This window comes from Stegostoma tigrinum, chromosome 4 (genome assembly GCF_030684315.1).
Source record: "Stegostoma tigrinum isolate sSteTig4 chromosome 4, sSteTig4.hap1, whole genome shotgun sequence".
NCBI classification, from domain to species: domain Eukaryota; kingdom Metazoa; phylum Chordata; class Chondrichthyes; order Orectolobiformes; family Stegostomatidae; genus Stegostoma; species Stegostoma tigrinum.
The window spans coordinates 97,132,102-97,154,442 of NC_081357.1; the positions used below are offsets into that span (position 1 = coordinate 97,132,102).

Below are 22,341 nucleotides of genomic sequence, written 5' to 3' on the forward strand. Positions count from 1 at the left end.
TGCAGCTGCACAGGGCCCTGGTGAGACTGCACCTGGAGTATTGTGTGCAGTTTTGGTCTCCAAATTTGAGGAAGGACATTCTTGCTATTGAGGGAGTGCAGCGCAGGTTCACGAGGCCAATTTCCAGAATGGCAGGACTATCATATGTTGAAAGATTGGAGCGATTGGGCTTGCATACACTTGAGTTTAGAAGGATGAGAGGGGATCTGATTGAGACATAAGATTATTAAGAGATTGGACACTGTGGAGGCAGGAAGCATATTTCCGCTGATGGGTGAGTCCAGAACCAGAGGACACAGTTTAAAAATAAAGGGGTAGGCCATTTAGAACAGAGTTGAGGAAAAACATCTTTACCCAGAGAGTGGTGGATATATGGAATGCTCTGCCCCAGAAGGCAGTGGAGGCCAACTCTCTGGATACTTTCAAGAAAGAGATGGATAGAGCTCTTAAAGATAGTGGAATCAAGGGTTATGGGGATAAGGCAGGAACAGGATACTGATTGTGGATGATCAGCCATGATCATAATGGATGGTGGTGCTGGCTCGAAGGGCCAAATAGCCTACTCCAGCACTAATTGTCTATAATACCCCACCACTCAATAAGATCATGGTTGATCTGCCCTGGGCCTTAACTCTCCTTTTCTGCTAACTCAGCATAACTATCAACTTCCCAATATTTCAAAAATCTACCTCTTTAAATATTTTCAGTGATCTAGCTTTCACAGCTTTCTGGGGAAGAACGGATCAGACATTCACTACGCTCTTGGAGAAGAAATTCCTTCACATTTCAATTTCAAATGAGAGTCCCATTATTCTGTAACTATTTCCCATTGCTCAAGAATTCTCCCCTAATGAAAATATCTTCTCAACATCTACTCTTTCAAGCCCTGACAGAATCTCAAGTTTCAATAAGATCACCCCTCATTATTCTATAATGTTAATAAGTTAAGGTTTAACTTGTCCAGCCATTCTTGACGAGTCCACCCTTTCATCCAAGAAATCAGCCTCAAATCTGTGTTGGAGAAGGCAGATAGGTCTGATGAGTCAGAAGGCAACTTTTCCACTGGAAGACTCCAGGCTTCTATCCTGCTCCTGCAGCCACACTAACTTACACGGCAATTCCAATTGAAATTCGGGTTAATAGTAAACCCCAGAAAGCTGATAGTGCATGATTCAGCGATGTTGGTGCCAGTGAATGTCCAACAGCAATGGGTTGGGTTAGTGGAGATGGTCACTGCCGGGTACTTGAAGCACAAGTTTCTTATCACTTGCCAACCCAAATCTAGATATTGCCCATGATTTGCTGAACCTGGACACAGACTGCTTCCGTATCTGAGAATTGCGAATATGCAATCATCAGTGACATCCCCACTTTTGACCTTATGAAGGAGAGAAGGTCATTGATGAAATAGCTGAAGATGGTTAGGCCTAGGGTACTACCAGGTGGAACTCCTGCAAAGATGTTCCAGGCTGAGATAACTGACCTCCAAGAACCACAACCATCATCTTATGTGATAGGCATGACTCCAAACACATCTAGCTCGTACAGATGGAACTTACACCAGACAACTTGCCCTGCAAATCAAATAACCTACAAAAACACTTAAGAATTAATATTCACTGGATACGTATAAGAAGGCAACAAGAAACTTTGCAACTGTACTCAGTTGTCATGAGTGGGGCTGAGCCACACAGGTCAAAAAGAAGAAATTGAATCATCACTGGTCAGCTCTTAAAACATATCACACACCAGATGATTCAAATCTAAGTTTTGAGAGAGAGAACCCAAGAAGGGATTAGAAAGTGGTTTCTACACTTGAACAGGAAATTGAGGCAAGGCCATTGCTATAACAGTAGCAAATAAAAAACGATTTGAAATATATCCAGAGTTGAGGCGGGCTGGAAACTTTTTAAGAGGATATGCACGAAACCACTTTAACTACAACATTTGATTTGGCACATCAGAATTTTCACAGAACAAATGACAAAAAGATTACTTAACAATGTCACTAGATTTCTTCTGCTCGTCAGCATCTAAGAAATCAGAGTTTTTTAAATAGTAACACAAACAAAGTGGACTCAAATCCTTGGGAATGTTTTGTGGAGTCAACAGCACTTTGACATTTTAAAAGTTCTCCTGGTTAAAATCAATGTTCTGCATCTTTTTGCCTCACAGTGAAGTAAATTGTCAGCTTACTATCACTGTCAGTGTCCCAGGTTCATGTATTCAATTTTATTTATTTGTTGTTATTCAAATTAGTATCCAAATTGAAATACTGATCAGTTCAGATCAAAGCATGCATCCAGTTTGAATGAGAAATAAACAAATATAATAACTAATCTTGCAGGCAAACACTCAGTTCCATACTGCTCATTGCACTTTAATTCAGACTAATTTTGAAAAGCAAGTAGATGAAGTCGAATGGAGTAACCAGCTGGATGACTCTTTCAGAGACAAGGGCAGGATATTTGTAATTTAAAGCTCTTGAGTAGCATAAGATGGCTGGAGTGATTGCACTGTAATATGAAAATCATGGAGTTTGATTGGCCTAATTAAAATAAAAAGGAGAAAATAAAAAATCAACCTGTCTTAATAAAGGTTTTATTGTGGATCGACACTAATAACTAAACATTTGAAAAAGGTCTCCGTTCACATTGAAAAACATTTCCCAGAAGTGGCGAACAACCTGATTTAAATCTATGCTATTTTACATTTAAATGTGAACAAAGTGGCAGGATACTTAATAATTCAGTCCTGATCTTTTTACATCAAAAGAGAAAGTGACTTAGAGCGCATAGCCAGAGATGATCAATGAACGGAACATTATGTATACTTACGGTGATTTTAGAGCAAAGCAAAGCGACAGTCATGACAGGAAAGTTGATGTGTAGTACAGGAACAACTTGATGTTAAAATATGCTACCTCCTACTGTGAAGTCATCACATGTACATAGTCCATTCCTGATAATTCAGATCATCTTTATTAGACAACTTGAATTAATCAAGGATTTAAATTAAAGAACATATATGGCAATAATTAAAAGTTGCATAATTGAATTTGAGTATCAGATCTCACTCATGCCATATTCCAGTAAGAGGATGTCATATGTACCATTTTGAATAAACAAAAATATAGAAAGTGTTAGAAGTAAGCTATTCAGCCATTTAATTCTGCTCTGTCATTCAGTATGACTGTGATAAATCCTACAAGGCCCATAGGGAATTGCTTACTAAACTAAATCAGAGTTCCCACAGATCCAACACTGGGCACTGATGTCAGGTGCTTACGAATGTACCTTGGAACATCAAATCGCCACCATGGATGCCCGAGATGCCTGTCACTACCCACAAGCCTACCTTCACCTCAAAGATGGATGAAATCATGAATCTGAACTTCATGGACATTCTACCTGTACTTGTCAAGCAAATCTAGGCTTAGACCCAAAAAAAGCCTACGCTAGTGAAGCTACATCATATCATCTTATGAAAGAGTCAAAAACCCTCTATCACAAAATATTAGCAGTTGAGCAAGGAGATGGCATTAACTTATGGAGGAGCATAGATGGTTATTCTGCATCCAGGCCGGCAACCAATACTCCAAGAATGGCACTATGGCCCTCGTGCAAGGAATTTTTTGAAATTAAAATGCTCACAAACAGCTATGGGGTTGGTTGGTTGGCATAGACAAGGAGATTGAAAAACCTGAAAGAATCAGCACAAAACTTGCCAGCAATCAAAGATGACTAACAGGCTCACTGCACTTATGTTAAGTGCCAGGCAGACCCCAAGCATAAGTACATGTAGATTTTGCAGGGCTGTACATTCTTAATCTTTATGGATGCCCATTCAAACTGGATCAACATATACCAAATTGCCTCTACCACCTCCTCCAACGCCACAGAAAATCTCCACGAATCTTTCAGTATGCATGGCATACCCTAGGTTCTTGTAATAGACAATGAGACCCCAATTACCAACAGGGAATTTCACATATTTAAAAGACAAACAGTGTAAGGCATATCCTCATGGCACCCTACCTCCATTCTCAAATGGTCTGGCTGAGCAGGTAGTCCAGGTACTCAAAAGTAGCACGAGAAAGCAGACAGTTTTGAAATGAAGCATGCATGTTTCCTCTTCAACTAGAAGACAATGACACATGATGACAGGTGCAGCCCCACGGAGCTATTGATGGGCCAACATCGTCAGACAAGACTTAACCTGACTTCGAAATTTGGGTGGCAAGGTTGAATCAAAACAGGAAGAGCAGGAAAGGGGTCAAAATGCACACAGGCTAGACAGAAATATGGTAGGAATACATAAGGAACTTTGGTTATGGCTCTCCATGGATTCCAGGAGCTACCCTCAGAAAAGGTAGGAGCTGTACTACAGATGGTTAAAACTGGGAGTAGACTACAAAAACAGCACATTGACCACCTGTTGGCAGGAATCCTCCACAAAAGCAGTTGTTTCAACAGATATGCCTCCATCACCATTTTATGGATAAGCACATCTGCCCATCAAAAGCTCAACAACAGGTCCTGAAGAATACGAGGACTTGGTGATAGAGGTGGATGCGGCAGAAGCTGAATTGCAGGTTGCTACCCTGCAGTGGCCTGTCCAGTTGGATCTCACCACCCGAGCTCTTTATAAAGCAAACCCAGGGATGGGTCTGCAGAACCTTTATACCGATTGCTGGAAGTAAGCTTGCAGCAGGCAGTGAAGGCGGCAAATGGAAAAATCACACTTTGTGGTGAGAGGATTTGTGCAGCAATTGTCAGAACCTTGAGAAGTCCCATCTGGAGTATTGTGTGCACTTTTGGCCTCCTTATCTGAGGATAAGTGTCACTATTATGGTGTATATTGGCTACTCCCAGCTCAGGGCAGGCAGTTCTGCAGACCCATCCCTGGGTTTGCTTTATAAAGAGCCTCGGGTGGTGAGTTCCAACTGGACAGGTCACTGCAGGGTGGCGACCTGAGAGTGGGGGAGGGAGTGCATTTCAAACAAATGTAATGTAAATGTAAATTTCAAATCACATACAGTCACTGTTAACCACAGGTACCATCCCCAGCTTTAGTATAATCTGCTCTTTAGCTAGTTCCAGAAGATGCAATCCTCAGCAACTATCAAAACATTTTATGAACCCCTCATTTGGGTTACCTTTGTCCACCTAATTTTTCCAGACAAGGAAATTAAAACCTCAAGATTTTATTCATGTCTTTTTGACAAGACCCCATTATTTCTTCATGTCCCACCTGAATCATTACTACCCAAATTGTTTCTACATGCAGATTTCCCAAACTGGGGTTAAAACTCTAATGCCAATATCATAACGAGATAAGAGAACGACCTATCGACATTCTTCTAGCTTCTTATCCTTCCCAAAATGTCCCGTTACTTTCATTATTCAGGTACCAATCATGTTATACACAACCGTGTCTTTGCAATGGCTAGGAGACTATTTATTTGTGCCATTGTTGCTCACAACGTGATCTCTTCCACATTGGGGAGACAAAACACAGGCTGGACAACTGCTTTACAGAGCACCTTTGTTCTGGTTTGCAAAAATGAGAGTTTCTGGTTGCCTGCTACTTCAACGCACCACCATATTCCCTGGCAAACATATGTCTCAGGCCTGCTGCAATATTCCAGCAAGTGACAGTGGAAGTAATGAACAGCACCTCATTTTCCACTTGGAGACCCTGCAGCCTTCAAGACTCAATATCAGCGTCAATAATTTTAAGAGTCTGAACACCTCCTTCCATGTCCTTTTTCCACCCTCACCACTCCAGACCCCATCAAGACGTGGGCTGTTTTTACAGATGACCCATCTTCACCTAATAAGTGTCCCCAGGATCAGTTTTTCTCGTATTGTCCATTTTTTGTTTACCTGTCTTTATCTCTCTAGGCCCAGTCTCCACCTACAATACACTTAGCTCACTCATAGCTCCTCACCACCCCAAAAAGCATATTTACCACCTTGTCCTAGCAACTAACCAGTTCTGAAGAAGGGTCACTGGGGCCAAAAAGTTAACTGTTTTCTTTCCACAGATGCAGCCAGACCCACAAGGTTATCCAACAATTTGTTTTTGTTGCAGATTTCTAGCACCCCAGCTCTTTTGTTTTATTTTAAACTATTTGTTTCTATTTGTGCTATCAGTTCATCCATTACCTTGAACACTGTGTTCACATATAGCTTTTACTTTTATTCTTTTTATCTTCTAACCTTATACTGATTTACTCTTAGATTTGTTCTGTCTATCACTTCACATCATACTCTGCTTATCTTACATTATGAATACCCTTCTCTTTTGCTTTCTGTCTACCATTCAATTACCAAATCTTTCCAAATTTAATCACTTGCCCCCATGATTTAGTTTGAAATCTTCTCTAGTTCCCTCCTATGTGGTTCACCATCCTCAGCATGGGTCAGGTCGAAGCCATCCCAATGATACAATAGACACTTTCCTTAGTTGCCAGTGTCCCATAACTGGAACCCACTTTGCCCACACAAGTCTTGGAGCCATGCATTCATCTCTCTAATCTGATTTGCTCTATGCCAACTTTTATGTAGCTTGAGTAATAAACACTAGATTATGTCCTTTTAAAGGTTTTGCTTCTTAATTTGATGTCTAGATCCTCATACAAAACATGCAGAGCCGCCTTTTGTCCTGCCTGTGTCATCGGTATCCATGTGGATTACGCTGACTGGATCCTGCCCCTCTAAGAGATCCTCTCCTGGCTTGAGCAGACATACTAAACTGCAACATCAAGCAGTCAACAGAGCCATCTAGCCATGCCTTCTTCACTGCAGAAAATAATCAGTCCACCAACTACACTACCCTCCACTGCCATAACATTCCATTTTGCTCTTCATTAATCTTTTGAAGGAAACATACTTAAATGTATTTATCCCTACCTCCACCTTGATATATTCTGCAACTGACAAGCAATGTGTTAAGCTGGAACTGAAAAGAACATGTGGTTCACCACGTTAAACAAAATTTCTCAACGGTACCAGCCAGCTTCAACACTAACCCCATTAACTGTTAAACTGTCCACACAGAGTAACCAAGCTGTTCTTCACTAAAGACAATCTTTTGTTAATGCTATTTTAAAAAATGCTAAGATGTTTGTAGATTAGCATCAAAAAAATTAGAACAATGTGCTTTACCAACTTAACACATTTTGCAAAACATTTCAATTTTTTTGGATTTGTCACACATTGTTGTTCTATTATGCAAAGTCTGAATTTAATGATAACTTGTAAAGTACAGATTTGCCATTCAGGGACAGAATGACACAGCAAAAATAACCAATTTATCGGATACACCAGTTACAATTTAAGGTTCTGCAAAGATAAGTGACAATCTTGACCCTGTGAATTAACCATAAAAGTCAAAATAAAAGATAATTCTAATTAATTCAGTGTTATACTCCATTTGCACCATTCATATTACTTGAGCTAACATGGATTGTATCTTTTCCTCTCTCGACATTTTCCCCTTGCCTCAGCTGCGGAATCTTCAAAAAAAATTGAAATGACACTTTCTTCACTGGTGCAAGAGTTTTGTGGTGTAAAAAAAATGACAGTTAAACACAAAAACCCATTAAATTACAAGACAATCCTAAAATGGACTAAGAAATAATCAACCTGAACCATTATTACCAATTTTTTAAATAGTACTTAGACATGTTTTCAAAACAATTTTTCCCCTAAAAACAGTGCTAGTAGAAATTTTCTTGAGATTTCTAAAAAAATGATTTTCAATTAAAACAATTTCTTATCCAATTAGCTATTTTAAGGCTGCAGCTACATTAAATACGCTTACACAACGCAGAAGTGCCAAATTTGCATTTCACTTTGGTGCAAGTGCTTCATGTGACAAACAAAGGTTTTTTCAAAAAACATAGTAAAACTTGCAGTGCTCTGATAACCAATCAGATCAGTTAAGAGTGAGGAACCTAAAAGTTGCATTTGTGCTTTAGGTGACAGGAACAATGGGCAGAACCACAAATGAATGCAGTATAGTTACAACAGGAACAGAAAAAAAAATGCAAGAAATCCATACTGAGACTGGGAAACCCATCATTCAGTTTATTTCAGATTAAAATACCACCTCTGCTTCTGTTTTCACTGCCTAACCCACCGACTAAATTAGAGATAGTAGGAACTACTGATGCTGGAGAATCTGAAATAACATGGCGTAGAGCTGGATGAACACAGCAGGCCAAGCAGCAGAGGAGCAGGAAAGCTGAAGGGTCTTGACCCGAAACATCGGCTTTCCTGCTACTCTGATGCTGCTTGGCCTGCTGTGTTCATCCAGCTCTATACCGATTACATCAGTTTTTTTTAAAAACTGGCAGGGACCCACTGGCTTGCCGGGTAAAGAAATTAAGAAGAAATCGCTTTGGCTTTTCATATTTCTTTTACTTGAATCCATTAAGAACATGATCTAGATCAGGTCCCTAGGGCCTCAAATGTTTTATTATCATAATTTTACCAACATACCTGGTCTCATAACAAAAATCTTAGGATAAAATTAGCACGTCCCAAGATGTAAACACGAGAAAGCATCAAGTCTTCTTTGATGTTTCAGAGTACACAGTCTTCCACTCTGCTCATTCCCAAACAAGGCTGATCAAGTCAGCATCACTGCATTTATCACAGAATCCTTCCAATCTTGTTTGATGGTATTATCAACAGTTGAATTTTCCCTGTATCAATGACAAGTTGCTGATAATATAATCTCTGGTTCATTCTAGATCATCATCATTTGTTGGCGATACCCAAAGCAACAAGATCAACAAGTGCAAATGTGTCTGTGTTACTCTCATGACATGACCAATAGCTTCTAATTGATAAATTGCATGCTTGGTGAAAAGAAAAGCTAAAATAACTAGTCTGCTTTTCCGAATACTGTAGATGGAGCACAACTGCGTCCACATTCAACAGTAAATAGCATTCGGCAGTTCCCAGTCCGGGTATAAACATGAGTGAACTGAATTTCTTTAAACCTCTTTCTGAAGACTTTATCTGAAATCACCTCTGTGATGGATGAGAAACTGGGATAAAATACAGATCTGAAACAAATCTACATTGAATATACACTCAGTTTGAAAACTGGATCAAAAATGGTACAAATTCTCATTTATCTCAGTACCTTTGATCTTTTAAAAGGAAATGCCACCACTCTGTAAATAGGATTCTTTTGAATCAAGCAGTCACTTTAAGCCTTTTCACTCATGATCTAATACAGCTGAACCACAAAACAAGAATTAGTAACATTAAACAAATTACAACATTGGCCAGTGGTTTTACTCAGTTCATCTTGCTTTCTACTCTCCATATAGCTACTTGCTGTAATGCCACATATCTGCATGATTCACGTTATTTCATTTTTCATTCCTTCAGATACCTATTCAGAATAGTATTTTATCCCCCCCTAAAGTTGACATGGTTAACGTCCCTACTCACCAATTCTGGTAGCATATTCGACAACCTCAACCTTGCTCAAAAGTTCTCTCTTGGTCTAAGCTCCAAATCACATGTTTATAATTTAATTGCAAGTATTTGTTCTACAAACTCAATCTCTAAAAATACCACAGTATTTTTCATGAGTGGTAGGTTTCATGTTAAACTAAAACCTATCACTATGACCATCATTCCTTCTTTTATTTTCAGTAAAGTGAGCTCTCAGCCTTTGAGAAGTGTGGAAGTATGAATTAATTTTTAATAGTGAGGAATGACCTAACACCGACCAACACAGTATATGCTAATATTGAGTAATCACATCACTAAGGAGGGAACTGGAAGTCATTGCATTAGGTACGGCTTCCGAAAATTTTAAGAGGCTGCAAGGGATACAAGAACAAAAACAGTCAAATAAGAAATGCCTTGGGTTTGTTTGCTGGATAGAGTCACACTCCAATGTTTGTTTCTTCATAAGTTACTGTACAGAACCTAACTGAATAGATTTCCTGAGATAAGATGACCAAAACTGGACACAGCACTGCAGGTATGATCTAACCAAGCTCCTGTACAACTGAAACTTGAATTCTCTTGCAACAAAGTCTAACATTCCATCAGCTTTCCTAAAAGCTTAACACACATTAGCTGTCACTAACTTAAAAAAAAATCACACAGGACATATTGTCCATGTACAACCTTTTACCATTTAAAGAATAATTTGCACATCTATTTCTCTTACTGAAGTGGATAACATCTCATTTTTTCCACATTCAATTCCATCTGCCATGTTCTTGAAAATGCAAGAAGCCTGTCCAAATCTTCCTAAAGTCATTCCAACGTTGGCACCTCAACATATATTGAAACTTAGCTTTATATCATCTACAAATTTGGAACTATTAAATTTGGTCCTCACTCCAAATCATTGATAGATATCCAGCAGAAAGTTGGGGCCACTCCAAGTCCTGACCGTTGTGGTACCCAACTAGTCTGCCAACACAAGAATGAATAATTCATTCCTACTCAGTTTTCTGTCCATCAGTCAGTCAATCATTAATCCATTCCAGTACATTACCCCTTACCCGTGCTTAATTTTTCTAACCAGTCGCCTGTAGGAGATTTTATCAAAAACCTGAAAATTTAAGTATGCCATGTTCATTAACTTTCCTTTATCAATTTTGTTACTAAGATCTTCAAAAAAAACTCCAAGTTTGTCAAACACGATTTCTGGCATTCTCCTCACTACTGATGAGGATAACAGCTCTGTAATACCAGTTTTCTCTCTCGCTCCTTTAAATAGTGGGATGACATCTGCTACCTCCTAACAATTGCATGAATCATTCCAGAACCTGTAGAATTTTCCGAAATAAACCATTAAAGCAACAACTGTGTAACTACCTCCAACGACACTCTAGAACATAGGTCATTATTTCCTGGAGATTTATCAACTTTGAACACCATTAAATTCTCCAGCACAATCTTCTTCTCATACTATTTTCTTTCAACTCTTCGTTCTCTCTAGCCATTCGGAAAATGGAAATTTGGTAGGAAGAAGAGAGGTGCTAGTTATTACTAAAATAGTGAATGACTGAACAAAGCAGCAAGGCAGAGGGATTAGAGGATCTCATGCCTTAATCACAAAAGGCTAACAAGAGGAGAACAACTGAACTAGATAAGCCACAAATTAGGGAATTTAGAGAAGCAACAATAATCCTGGTAGATTTTAACATCCTAAGGAACTATATTTTATAATATATACTGGTTTCTTTTCTAACTCAATATGCAATCTTTTAAATATCATAGCCTGGAACAAGTCCTAAAGGAGCAGCAGTCAAGGCTCCCAAATCGCCATTTGTAGACATCTGAAGTTGTTTGACAATTTAGCACTCAGCTCCCTAGAACAATAACAGAATTGGACATTCTTAATAGTAGTTTAAAAAGCAGAAAACTTTGTGCTATTAGGTTAGAAAGGAATCCTGTATACATTTAAGACCTCAAATTTTCTTATTCTTTTACAAATCTTAAGGACCAATTAATATCAGCAGTTGAAATTCCTCATGATCATCTGCTATGCTGTCACAGGATGCAAAATATGGACTAAATTTTAATTTTATCATTGGTTGAATTGGAATTAAAAGGCACCAAAACCAAGCTTAAAATTGCCCTGGTTGATCACTTGATCACACTGATAAGTCGTTTCATAAAATCAATGGATTGGACAAAGGCAATGAAACCACTGATTCACCTTCTGGCAGGAGTGTAAATATCATCTAATTTATACATTTTCAGAACTTTGCCTATAAATAGAATATACAGTTTGTACAGTGATAATGGGAACTGCAGATGCTGGAGAATCCAAGACAATAAAATGTGAGGCTGGATGAACACAGCAGGCCCAGCAGCATCTCAGGAGCACAAAAGCTGACGTTTCGGGCCTAGACCCTTCATCAGAAAGGGGGATGGGGTAAGGGTTCTGGAATAAATAGGGAGAGAGGGGGAGGTGGACCGAAGATGGAGAGAAAAGAAGATAGGTGGAGAGGAGAGTATAGGTGGGGAGGTAGGGAGGGGATAGGTCAGTCCAGGGAAGACGGGCAGGTCAAGGAGGTGGGATGAGGTTAGTAGGTAGGAGATGGAGGTGCAGCTTGGGGTGGGAGGAAGGGATGGGTGAGAGGAAGAACAGGTTAGGGAGGCAGAGACAGGTTGGGCTGGTTTTGGGATGCAGTGGGTGGAGAGGAAGAGCTGGGCTGGTTGTGTGGTGCAGTGGGGGGAAGAGGGTGAACTGGGCCGGTTTTGGGATGCGGTGGGGGGAGGGGAGATTTTGAAGCTGGTAAAGTCCACATTGATACCATTGGGCTGCAGGGTTCCCAAGCGGAATACAAGTTTGCTGTTCCTGCAACCTTTGGGTGGCATCATTGTGGCACTGCAGGAGGCCCATGATGGACATGTCATCTAAAGAATGGGAGGGGGAGGGGAAACGGTTTGCGACTGGGAGGTGCAGTTGTTTATTGCGAACCGAGCGGAGGTGTTCTGCAAAGCGGTCCCCAAGCCTCCGCTTGGTTTCCCCAATGTAGAGGAGGCCACACTGGGTGCAGTGGATGCAGTATACCACATTGGCAGATGTGCAGGTGAACCTTTGCTTAATATGGAAAGTCATCTATCAAGATGCTTTTTTCTAACTGATTTTTGACTGAAGAACTGAAAACAGGATGGGACAAGCATGCTCTTTTGCTGCCTCTCAAGAATAGCCAGTGGTAATAATGACTGGAACAAAATACTAGGTAACAAAGAATTTCAAAAGCAAACTGCAATACTGCCAATGGTCCCAGAAACTAGCAAACCAACTATGGTCTTGGGTCGCCTGCACACTTCAAGGGTAGCCAAAAAAAAATCTCTGAAACGTACATTATTTTTATCTTCCTTTTGTACTGGTCACAATCCCTTTTAATTTGGAGCTTGTGTGCAACTCTTGAAGACCTTATGCTTGACATCATGTATTTATTATTTTTGCTTAAGCTTAGTATGTCATTTTTCTTTTAAAAAGCCAAGAAAATTTGGCTTGTTTTCTGCTACTGTGGAAGATATAAGTGCATGCTAAAGAGAACTTAAACTTTTATTGCAGACAACTAGGGAGGGTCAAAAGAGGCTGCCGATTCACTCCTCCTTCTTCTTCCTCCACTTCTCTTCCCAATTATGTGGACTGTAAACTGTACCTATTTGAGAAATTATTTTATCTTCAATGAATTATACTTGTCTTGCTGATAGTCTTTAAAGAAAAGGAAAGAATGTCATTGTTATCCTGAAGTAGTAGTCACACTACTACCCCTTTCCTTTCTTTGAAAATTTAGACCAGTTTGCCTCATATCACTCAGGAAATTACTAGAATTCACAACTAAAGAGAGTGAGTGAATGAACGACTCAGGAAGTTGCATTGAGAGTAGATTATACTTTATAGAAACGATCAACTTCTTTTGACAATAGTCGACAGGAGAGGGCCTATGGAAGTTATGTACGTGGACTTCCACGATACTAATATAGTCCCTCAAGGGGAAACTTAACTTTCACGAGCTTCAAATTACAAGACATGTGCATGCACCAGGGCCTTTGCAGGTACTGATATACAACTCAGACTTCAGCCTATAGTTTGCTTCTCTGGACATCGGAGGATTTAAGCCATGTTCACAATTGGGCACTTAGAACAATGAGGAATCTATTGCATTCAGGTAGATCAGCTTTTGAATGGAATGTAAATTGAGTTCCATCTGTCATGCTCAGGCAGATACAAGTGATGATCTGCAAAAAAAAAGCCAATAGCCAAGTGGTTGTTTGGAGCCCTGGGCAGCATTTTCCATTGATCAACGTCATTAAATAAGCATGGTTATGACCTGGTCATGTATCACATGCTGCTTGTGGGATCTTTCAGTTCACGATGTGTGCAAACATGGTAGCAAAATTATGATAATCATAATCCCAAAAGTAATTCCTTGACTCATTAAATGGAATAGGCTTTCTGATACTGCAACTGAAAGGGGCACCCTTACATGCAGTCAAACTAACTGTTACATCACTGCTACTGATCCTTCCACACATGGCTGCAAAGAAAATACCTTCCTGATTCCTGCCATTATCCCACCACCTGCTATCTTGCCAGTTTCTTCTCATCAACCTTCAACTTGCTCTGCGCCCAGGACTTAACTACATTCGTCACATTTTTGAACAGTAAAGGAATTAAGGGTAATGGTAAGTGGGTGGGTAAGTGGAGCCGAGTCTCAAAGATCAGCCACGATCTTATCAAATGGCGGGGCACGCTTGAGGGACCAGATGGCCTACTCCTGCTCCTAGTTCTTACGTTCACCACTCCTTTCAAGGCCTCACTGCAGCGCGTGAGAGTGAAACAGTCAGCAAGAAAAAGTCAAGAGCAAGGCGACAGCAAGTGAAAAAGGCAGCAAGAGATTTGGGATGGGGCCCAAAGCAGGAGGAAGTGATTGGGTACAAGCATTCAATGGTCAGAAGCAGTGGGCATACAATAATGACATTAGCAAATTGAGTGGGTACCAACTTTCTGGTCCACTTCACTGTCAGTAGGTAGTGTAAACAAAGATGCTCCAAAAATGAAAGTTCTTTTGTAAATTAGCAATTACGGTTACAAATTTGTCTCCTAATTCGATGAACTGTCCAAGAATTTCTAAATTCTTGACATACTGCAATGAATTACTTTCATTTTGACCCTAATCCTTTCAGTGGACTCAGGGATTTTAAAAAAAAAGGAAGTACGAATATACAGTTGAGACAAATTGCTGATAAATAGAAATGCAACATACGAAGTTGGCTAACCTACTATAGATAGATACTAGTGTTTTTGTCGAAAATATGCAGATTGGGGTGTATGTACATTACCAGGTGCAAAGGCTGAAGCAATTTTCTGTTCTTGTAATTGACAGGATTCAACACTGATTCGCACTTGTCAAGTGTTAGGAATTTTCATTCTCTTTCTGCCCCTAGCTATGTGGAATAACTGCAAACAAATATTGCTGGCTACCACAACATGACATTTATTATCAAATCCAGATTAATTGCCTTTATGTGGACAGCTGTGGTTGTTACAATGTGGGGCTTATCTGTCTGACTGTTCTTAGTCCAGGTCTGAATCTTTTTGCAATTGACAAAGCAGCAAATGCCAAAGGCAGAAGCATGAATTCACTGCAAGTAAAAAGTGTATTGGATAAAGTGGCTCCTTTTATCATCCAAAATACTTTTTAATGGTACTGATCTTGCACAGCTTAAATTCATTTTTTCTGGGGTCTCTAAACACAAAATGTTGGCCCAGTTGTGACACATACATAGCATCTCTATCCCTGAACCAAGAGACTCAGTTACAAGTCCCACTTGCTCTAGAGGGGTGCAACAACATCTCTGAACAGAATGATTAGAAAAACTGGTTAAATAATAAAGTTTTTTTTAAAAACTGTACAGTTCAATAAAAAAAAGAGCTCCTGTCATGAAGTAGTAGCATTCCTTTCGTGGGACTGGGAAGTCTGCGCTCAAGTCCAAACTACTCTAGAGTTGTATATCATTTCTGAACAGGTTGTTTTAAATTAACCTATTTTTCTAATCAAAATTTACAGTGGAAAAATGGAACAGATTTGAGCTACTCTGCAAAACAACCTAAACACAAACATTGGCTTTTTTATAACAATTACTAAAAAAGTTATCAAAAATTTGCTCAGCTCATCAAGTTTTACCTTCTTGGAGCAGTAAAAGATGGATCTATCCATGGTAGAGTTACAGACCAGCATATTCCAAGGTCCACAAGCAGGTTCTGTGGGTCCAATTCTCTGGGCAGCTGGCACAAAGACTCAATAGGAAAAGGTCACAAAGGTCCACCTGCCATAGTTTCCAGCATCTTTGGAATGCAATGTAAAGCCCCAGAAAATGTTTTACATGCTGTGTAAATGCACATTATAGTCTGAAATGGCAAATATAATGAGGCACCTCAAATACTGGACTGAAAAATATTGATCTGTTGCATTACATAACTGGCAATAAATGTAAGTCTACAAACTTGGTCATGAAAGTATATGCATTACAAAAATTAGACTTTTAAGTTAAATATTTTTGAATATTATGTCATGGATAAAATTGCTAGGAATGAATTCTATGAACAGCATTGCATTATGGAACTAAACTCTAAATAAGAACACATTTAAAACAATGTCTAGTAATATAACATTGCTGTAATTTGACCAGAATTTTAGAATGTACAATGCCATTGGAATAGTGTCACAGTTTGTTAAATTTCTTCAAATGGTTACTCAAAACTCTCCATTAAACTCTTTTCAAGAACAAATTCTTCAATCACCCTCAAAGGCCCTTTCCAACTGTACCTTTCCAAGCAAATGCAGCAGATGCAACACCTGTTCTTTCTTCAGGTCTAAGGCCTCAAAACAATTCCAGGCTAAACAGCAATTTACTTGCTTTCATTTGCTAGCTTGGATTACTTTCCCTTATTTTCTCTCAAAAGGTAGCTGATCATGATCTGCCATTCACACCTCTCCAACTACATTTTTTATTTGTTTACTTATTCGAATACTAAAACTTCTTTGGCTTTGCATAATGACACTATTATTTAATCTCTCCTGTCCTCCACTTAAAATACATTTCAGTACAGAAGTGACAGAGTCATAACAGAGTCAAATTGTTGTCTGTTTCTCTCTCCCCAGAAGCTGCCAGAGCTGGAGTTGCATTTTTTTTTAAATTTCATATTTCCAGCATCCACTGCATTTTGCTTTTATTTACAGCAAGTCAGTAAACAGTTGAGTACCTGAATATTGTACAAACTTAGCCAAGTTAAAATGTGTTTCCAATTCTGCACCATGTGTTAACATTAGCAGATGTCAACTATCCATCCGTAAGAGTTTACAAGCTGGTTGAAATGAAGAATATAACATTTATTCTCTTATCTCAGCACTACATTCAGTGTACAATGGAATGCACAAAAGAATCTACATGACCAGGTCAACGCATGGTGGACAACTGAATTATTTATGCTTATCAACTACCACAGATACTGCAAAAGTACATTTTGTACTGAACGGCTTTACTGAATATAACTCAGAGTTCTTTGAAAAAAGATATTAACAACTGATTATAAAAATATTAAAAACCAAATAATTTCTACATAAATTGCACATACTTTTTGGATAAGGCATTCTGTAGATTAGCACTGTAGGTTTAAGCCAGAAAGTATACACTTTTTTGTGCACGACAGATATTGTTTTTTCAGTCAATCCCTAAGTAAGGAACACTATCTACAATGCCAGTCACAAGTGTTCATTCTCAGGATACCAAACTGTGGAAACAAGTGTTCCAATAAGATTCAAGCACATTTAGACATTTTACAACATTGCTAGGTATCATTCCTCTTAACAATCCTCACGCTTCCAACTGGTTTGTTTCTCGAGCTAAAGTGGCACTCTTTCTATCTCTCTGCAACTCCCACAGAATTATGAATCATTTAAAAAGAATGAGGCTTGAAGCATTATTTTTCAACCTAATATCACCTGACCTCTTCATCCCATAGATGGAGGCCGAGAAAGATGACGATAACCACTGAACTAAGCAAAAATCAGAGTTGGAGAAGAACATTTACATCAGAACAACAAGGGAATGAAGGGATCAAAATGCAATGCTGTCACAAAATGGAGCCATTGCGACAAAGGCTGAGCAAAGCCTGTGCAGTATTAGAATCAGTTTTGGATTAATTGAAGCTTATGGAAGATGGAGAATGTGAAGTCTTCCAAAGGAGTAATTATTTTTCTTAAGTCATTTAATTGTATTCTTGGCTAAGCCAGCATTTACTGGCCATCCCTAGTTGCCCAAAGGGCAGTTGTGAGTCAACTACATTGCAGTGGGTCAAAGTTACATGTAGGTCAGACAATGAGGGCAGTTTCCTTCCCAAAAAGGGCAGTGAACCAGATAGGTTTTTCCAACAATAGATAACAGTTACACAATCCTCATTAGACTCAATTTCAGCTTTAGTTTAATTCAAATCCCTTCAAAATGTCATGGCAGGATTCAAACAGGTCCCCAGAACGTTTCCTGGCTCCCTGGTTTAATAGCCAAACATTAACACCACTGAGCCATTGTCTCTCCAAAACTGAGTTGTAGAAGATAATAACTAACAGTGATGAAATCCATTTGAAAAAGAATTAGAAGTTCTGTTGTACAACCAACTTCTAAAGTATTTGTGCAATGATTCCTGAATTTAAGCATACCTCACACTTGAAGGGGTGTTGTAACAATGACAGAGGCTGGCACATAAAAACAAACATCTTGCATAGATTATACCAAGAATGGCTAGTTCCATGGTTCTTAAATTTTAAGATTGGCTCCAAAGCATCAAATACGTAAATTAGTTAATAAATTGTTACAGTGAGATATAGATCAGTAGCAGATATAGCAGGGAAAATTGGCAGATGGAGTTTAATTCAGGTAAGTGTGAGGTGCTGCATTTTGGGAGATCATATATTTAGGAAACAGCAGAACCCTGGAACAGCATAGATGTACAGAGGGATCTTGGGGTTCATATCCATAGCTCTCTGAAAGTGGCCACAAGACCACTCCAACCTCAGGGGGAGTTGTAGGTTAGGTGGGCTTCAGATCGGTATGACAGGTCAGCACAACATCGAGGGCCGAAGGGCCTGTACTGTGCTGTAATGTTCTATAATTGTGAAGGGACAATGTGTGAATGAATTTCAAAAGTAGATGGAAGAGGCAGAAATTAAACTGAGCAATGTGAAAGTGGTGCAAGTTGGCATTCAAACAATGGAGAGGATGAGGTCAGAGATTCACCTCAGGGTGCCAGGTGGCATTGATGTCAACAACTGAATGTCAGATTGCAACCAGGGTAGAAGATTACAACTTATGTTCTACAACCAACTCCTATAATATGCGGGCAGCAAACTCTGAATTTAAATATACTTTACACTGGGAGGTCGAGTTGTACAAATCAAAGTTCCTAAAGGAGGTAAGCGTTTAAGAAAACTAACACCTGTATATCGCGAATACAAAATATCAAGAATGGCTAGCCTCACGGTAGAAACATTAATTTGGCTAAACTGCAGAAACGCCATATGTCAAGGGCATTCGTAATTAATTAATAAATTATTTTTAAAAGAAAAAGTGAAAGACAGGGAAAAAATGAATGGCGACAGTATTGGCGATATTACTGCGGGATACAAGAGTCATGCTACAAGTTTCATTGAATATAAAGGATAAAATTAGACCATAAACCCGAACTTTGGCGTACTCACTTTCGTCCTGCCGTTAATATTATAACTGCCGAGTTTCCCGTTGCAGTGCCTGATCAGATCGTCCATGCTGTTCATTAAGAGCCCAATCTGCGTACAACCGGACTCCTTCCCATCCATCCAGGTGATCTGGTCACCCCGGATGTCTCTCGATGAGTCCCCTCTCTGATTGACCACCTGGCCATCGGTGAACCGGCCGCTCCGGCGCAGTTCCTTTACCTCCCTCAGCACACTGTCGCCCATCTCCTCTCCCAGGAAGTTGTCCACCACGCAGATGCCGTGCTTGCTCATACATGGCACGATGTACTCCTGCACCAGTTTCTGGGAGCTGCCGCCGCTCAATCCGTGCTGGCCCCGGTGACTCCGGCTACTGATGCCAGCCCCGGGTACCAGATGGGAAGCCGTTGTCGCCTCTTCATTCTTCTCCGCCGGCTGTCCGTTGACCGAAGCTGGTGACAGGGGCTTCGGCAGCGGCGGATGGTGGTTACTGTTCGCCGAAGCATTTCGCGTGTCGTCGCCCTGTCGTCTCGCCGCCTCTTTACAGACCTGCTTGTGTTTTTTCCAGTCCATTTTCTGGTGCTCTTTGCTGCAGTAGAACGATCTTTTGCAGCCCCCGCAGAGCAATAATTTCTCCATTTTGCCGCATAGGCCACAGCTCTGATCCTGCTCTACGGTCGGCGGCAGTGGCGGAGATTCATGCGTCGGACTACTCTCGCTAGCCATGTCCGGGACGGGGAAGGGGGTGGGGTGGGGGGAAAAGGAGAAGTAGGGGGGTAAACCTAGGTAAATTCAATAGCAATGGATGGAGGGAGAGGAAGGGGGGGGGGAATTAAGACGAGGATCGAAAAGGGATGATGGAAAGAAGAGCAAATGTCCTCCAACAGTAATGAAACTGACTTTCTTCCCTCCGCCCCCCCCCACCTTGCCCGCGCTTGCGCGTGCACGACGAACCACCTCCGCCCGCGAGCAGGATTCAAATGCTAACCGCTGAGGTCTCGCGCACTCTTCGCGTTAGCGAGATTTCCAGCAGGTGGGCGTATGCGTGAAAGGTATCGAATTTGATTTCTCCCCCTCCCGTCTCCTGCTCCTGTTTTAGTGTCTAATGCTTGCACCAGAAACTCTTTGCGGGCTTTCTCACACTGATCCATCATCAGCTGAAACATGTCCATCTTATGTTACGTCCTCACTTTCAATTCCTCCCTCTTTCTATGTCTTGCTCGGTTCGCCTCCAGTATAGGACAGGCGGAGCCACTGGTTTTCGTCACTTCGTTAAATACCCCAAATCGAAACCTTGCATTCCACTTCGACATGCACTGCCGCGGCAGCTGGATCGCAATCACCGCAGTACCCTGGCTGCTTGTTTATTCAGTGGACATCGTTTTATCCTGATCTCGCCGGCTCCTTCCATTTTTTTTGGAAATCCGAGTTCCGGCGGTGCATCTTGTTCACTCTCTTCTAGCACCCCTTTATATTCGTCCGGTACGATATCTGTGTGTGCGATTTCTGTTTCTTGTTCAGTTGTCATCCCTTAAAGTCAGTGTTGCCGTTAGTGGGAAATGCTGGAAAGAGCCAATCCGTCAGGCAACGTTCTGCGGATCAGCAAAACAGTTACAAGTTTCAGATCAGAGACATTCATCAGAACTTGACTAAAGGCCACCGATGAAACGTTACAATCCTGTTTAACCAGTCCTCCACTCTACCACAGAGCTTTGTTTCTGTTTTTTTAATAAACTGTTTTGAACATATACTGTAGTACCGTATAGAGGTTTATAAATGAGGAACAAATCACATGACAAAAATAAACAAGACTGGAAAAAGACAACACAAAATGATTCAAACTAATCCATTGTATTCTTATGTCAATCAAAAGTGACCCTGTAGTAATAAAAAACAGTCATATATTAAGTCTAATCTGTCATTTGTATCGTTGAAAACCTGAGATAATAGTTGCTGTGGGTTAAAACTGGCATAGAAAATGATGACAAAAAAGAGGAAAGATGCTGCCATTTATTGCTGGAAATCAAACCCAGGCCTCCCACATGGCAGGCCAGAATTATACCACTGAACCACCAATGCAACTTCTAAGGATGCCTACCCTGAAGAAGTTACCCTCCTCCCTCTGGAAAAACCTCAGTGGATGTCTCTCCCACTGAACCTCTCTCGTAATCTCTTTCTCCTAAAGATGCTGCCACACCTGATGAACTTTCCCCAGCAATTTCTTTCTGTTTGAGCTCGAAAATGATGAATGTGTGCTATGGCATATTTAGACCATAAATAAATAGGAACAGAAGTAGGCCAATGGGTCCCTTGAACCTGCTGTACCATTCAATAGGGTCACGGCTGAACCAACATTCCTGACGTCCACTTTCCTACCTTTATCCCATAACACTCGATTTCCTTACTGATCAAGAATCTATCTCAGCCTTAAATATACGTGAGGACTCTGGTCCCACATCTCTCTGTGGCAAGGAGTTCCAAAGACACAACCTTCTGAGAGTTCTGACTCAAAAAGTTAACTCTTGATTTTTCCTTCACAGATGCTGCCAGACCTGCTAAGATTTTCCAGCGACTTTTGAATTTGATTCTGAGGGAAGAAACCATTTCAGTCTTAAATGTGTCCCATTTATTTTCAAGATGGTGGTGGAGTACAGGGCTGAGCCTGGGACTCGTCTGTTACCATCTGCTTTCTTTCTCTTTTTGTTTTTTCTCTTGTTCCTTTTTCTTTTCTCTTCATGTTCTTTAAAGACTTGAGAGTGACGAAGGTGAAGAAAGAGGCCACCAGCAGCAATGCCAGGACGAGCCAGACATGGCTCCATCCCAGCCCGGGGTCACTCAGCAAGCAAAAAACAGGTCCTGGACTGACTGCCTTGGCCCAGAATCACAGGCTGAGCTAAGGTTTCAGGGCCGCAGCTAGGTCCAGGTCATGAAACGAGTGGAAGCATTGGCAAATGGACAGACAATGGCCACGCTGGAGGAGTAGTAAGTACAGAACCCATGCACCCCCAGGCCTGTGGCTCCAACTCAGATGCAGAGGTCATGGGAGTTGCAGTGGCAGAGGCCTGTAACTG

The 22,341-nt window shown here is 40.5% G+C and overlaps 1 protein-coding gene across 2 annotated transcripts in view; it reads right to left on the minus strand.

Moving 5' to 3' along the window:
- The window catches only part of egln1a (egl-9 family hypoxia-inducible factor 1a), a 79,644-nt gene extending 59,163 nt beyond the window's left edge, over nucleotides 1–20,481 (minus strand). Inside the window, exon 1 of one of the 2 annotated variants that reach the window (XM_048531253.2) lies at nucleotides 19,277–20,481. In XM_048531253.2, coding sequence (XP_048387210.1) covers nucleotides 19,277–19,996 — 720 coding nt within the window. In that variant the 5' untranslated portion in view covers nucleotides 19,997–20,481. The remainder of the gene's footprint in view (nucleotides 1–19,276) is intronic. The other variant, XM_048531252.2, reaches the window with a different exon arrangement.
- Between the last annotated feature and the right edge of the window lie 1,860 nt (nucleotides 20,482–22,341).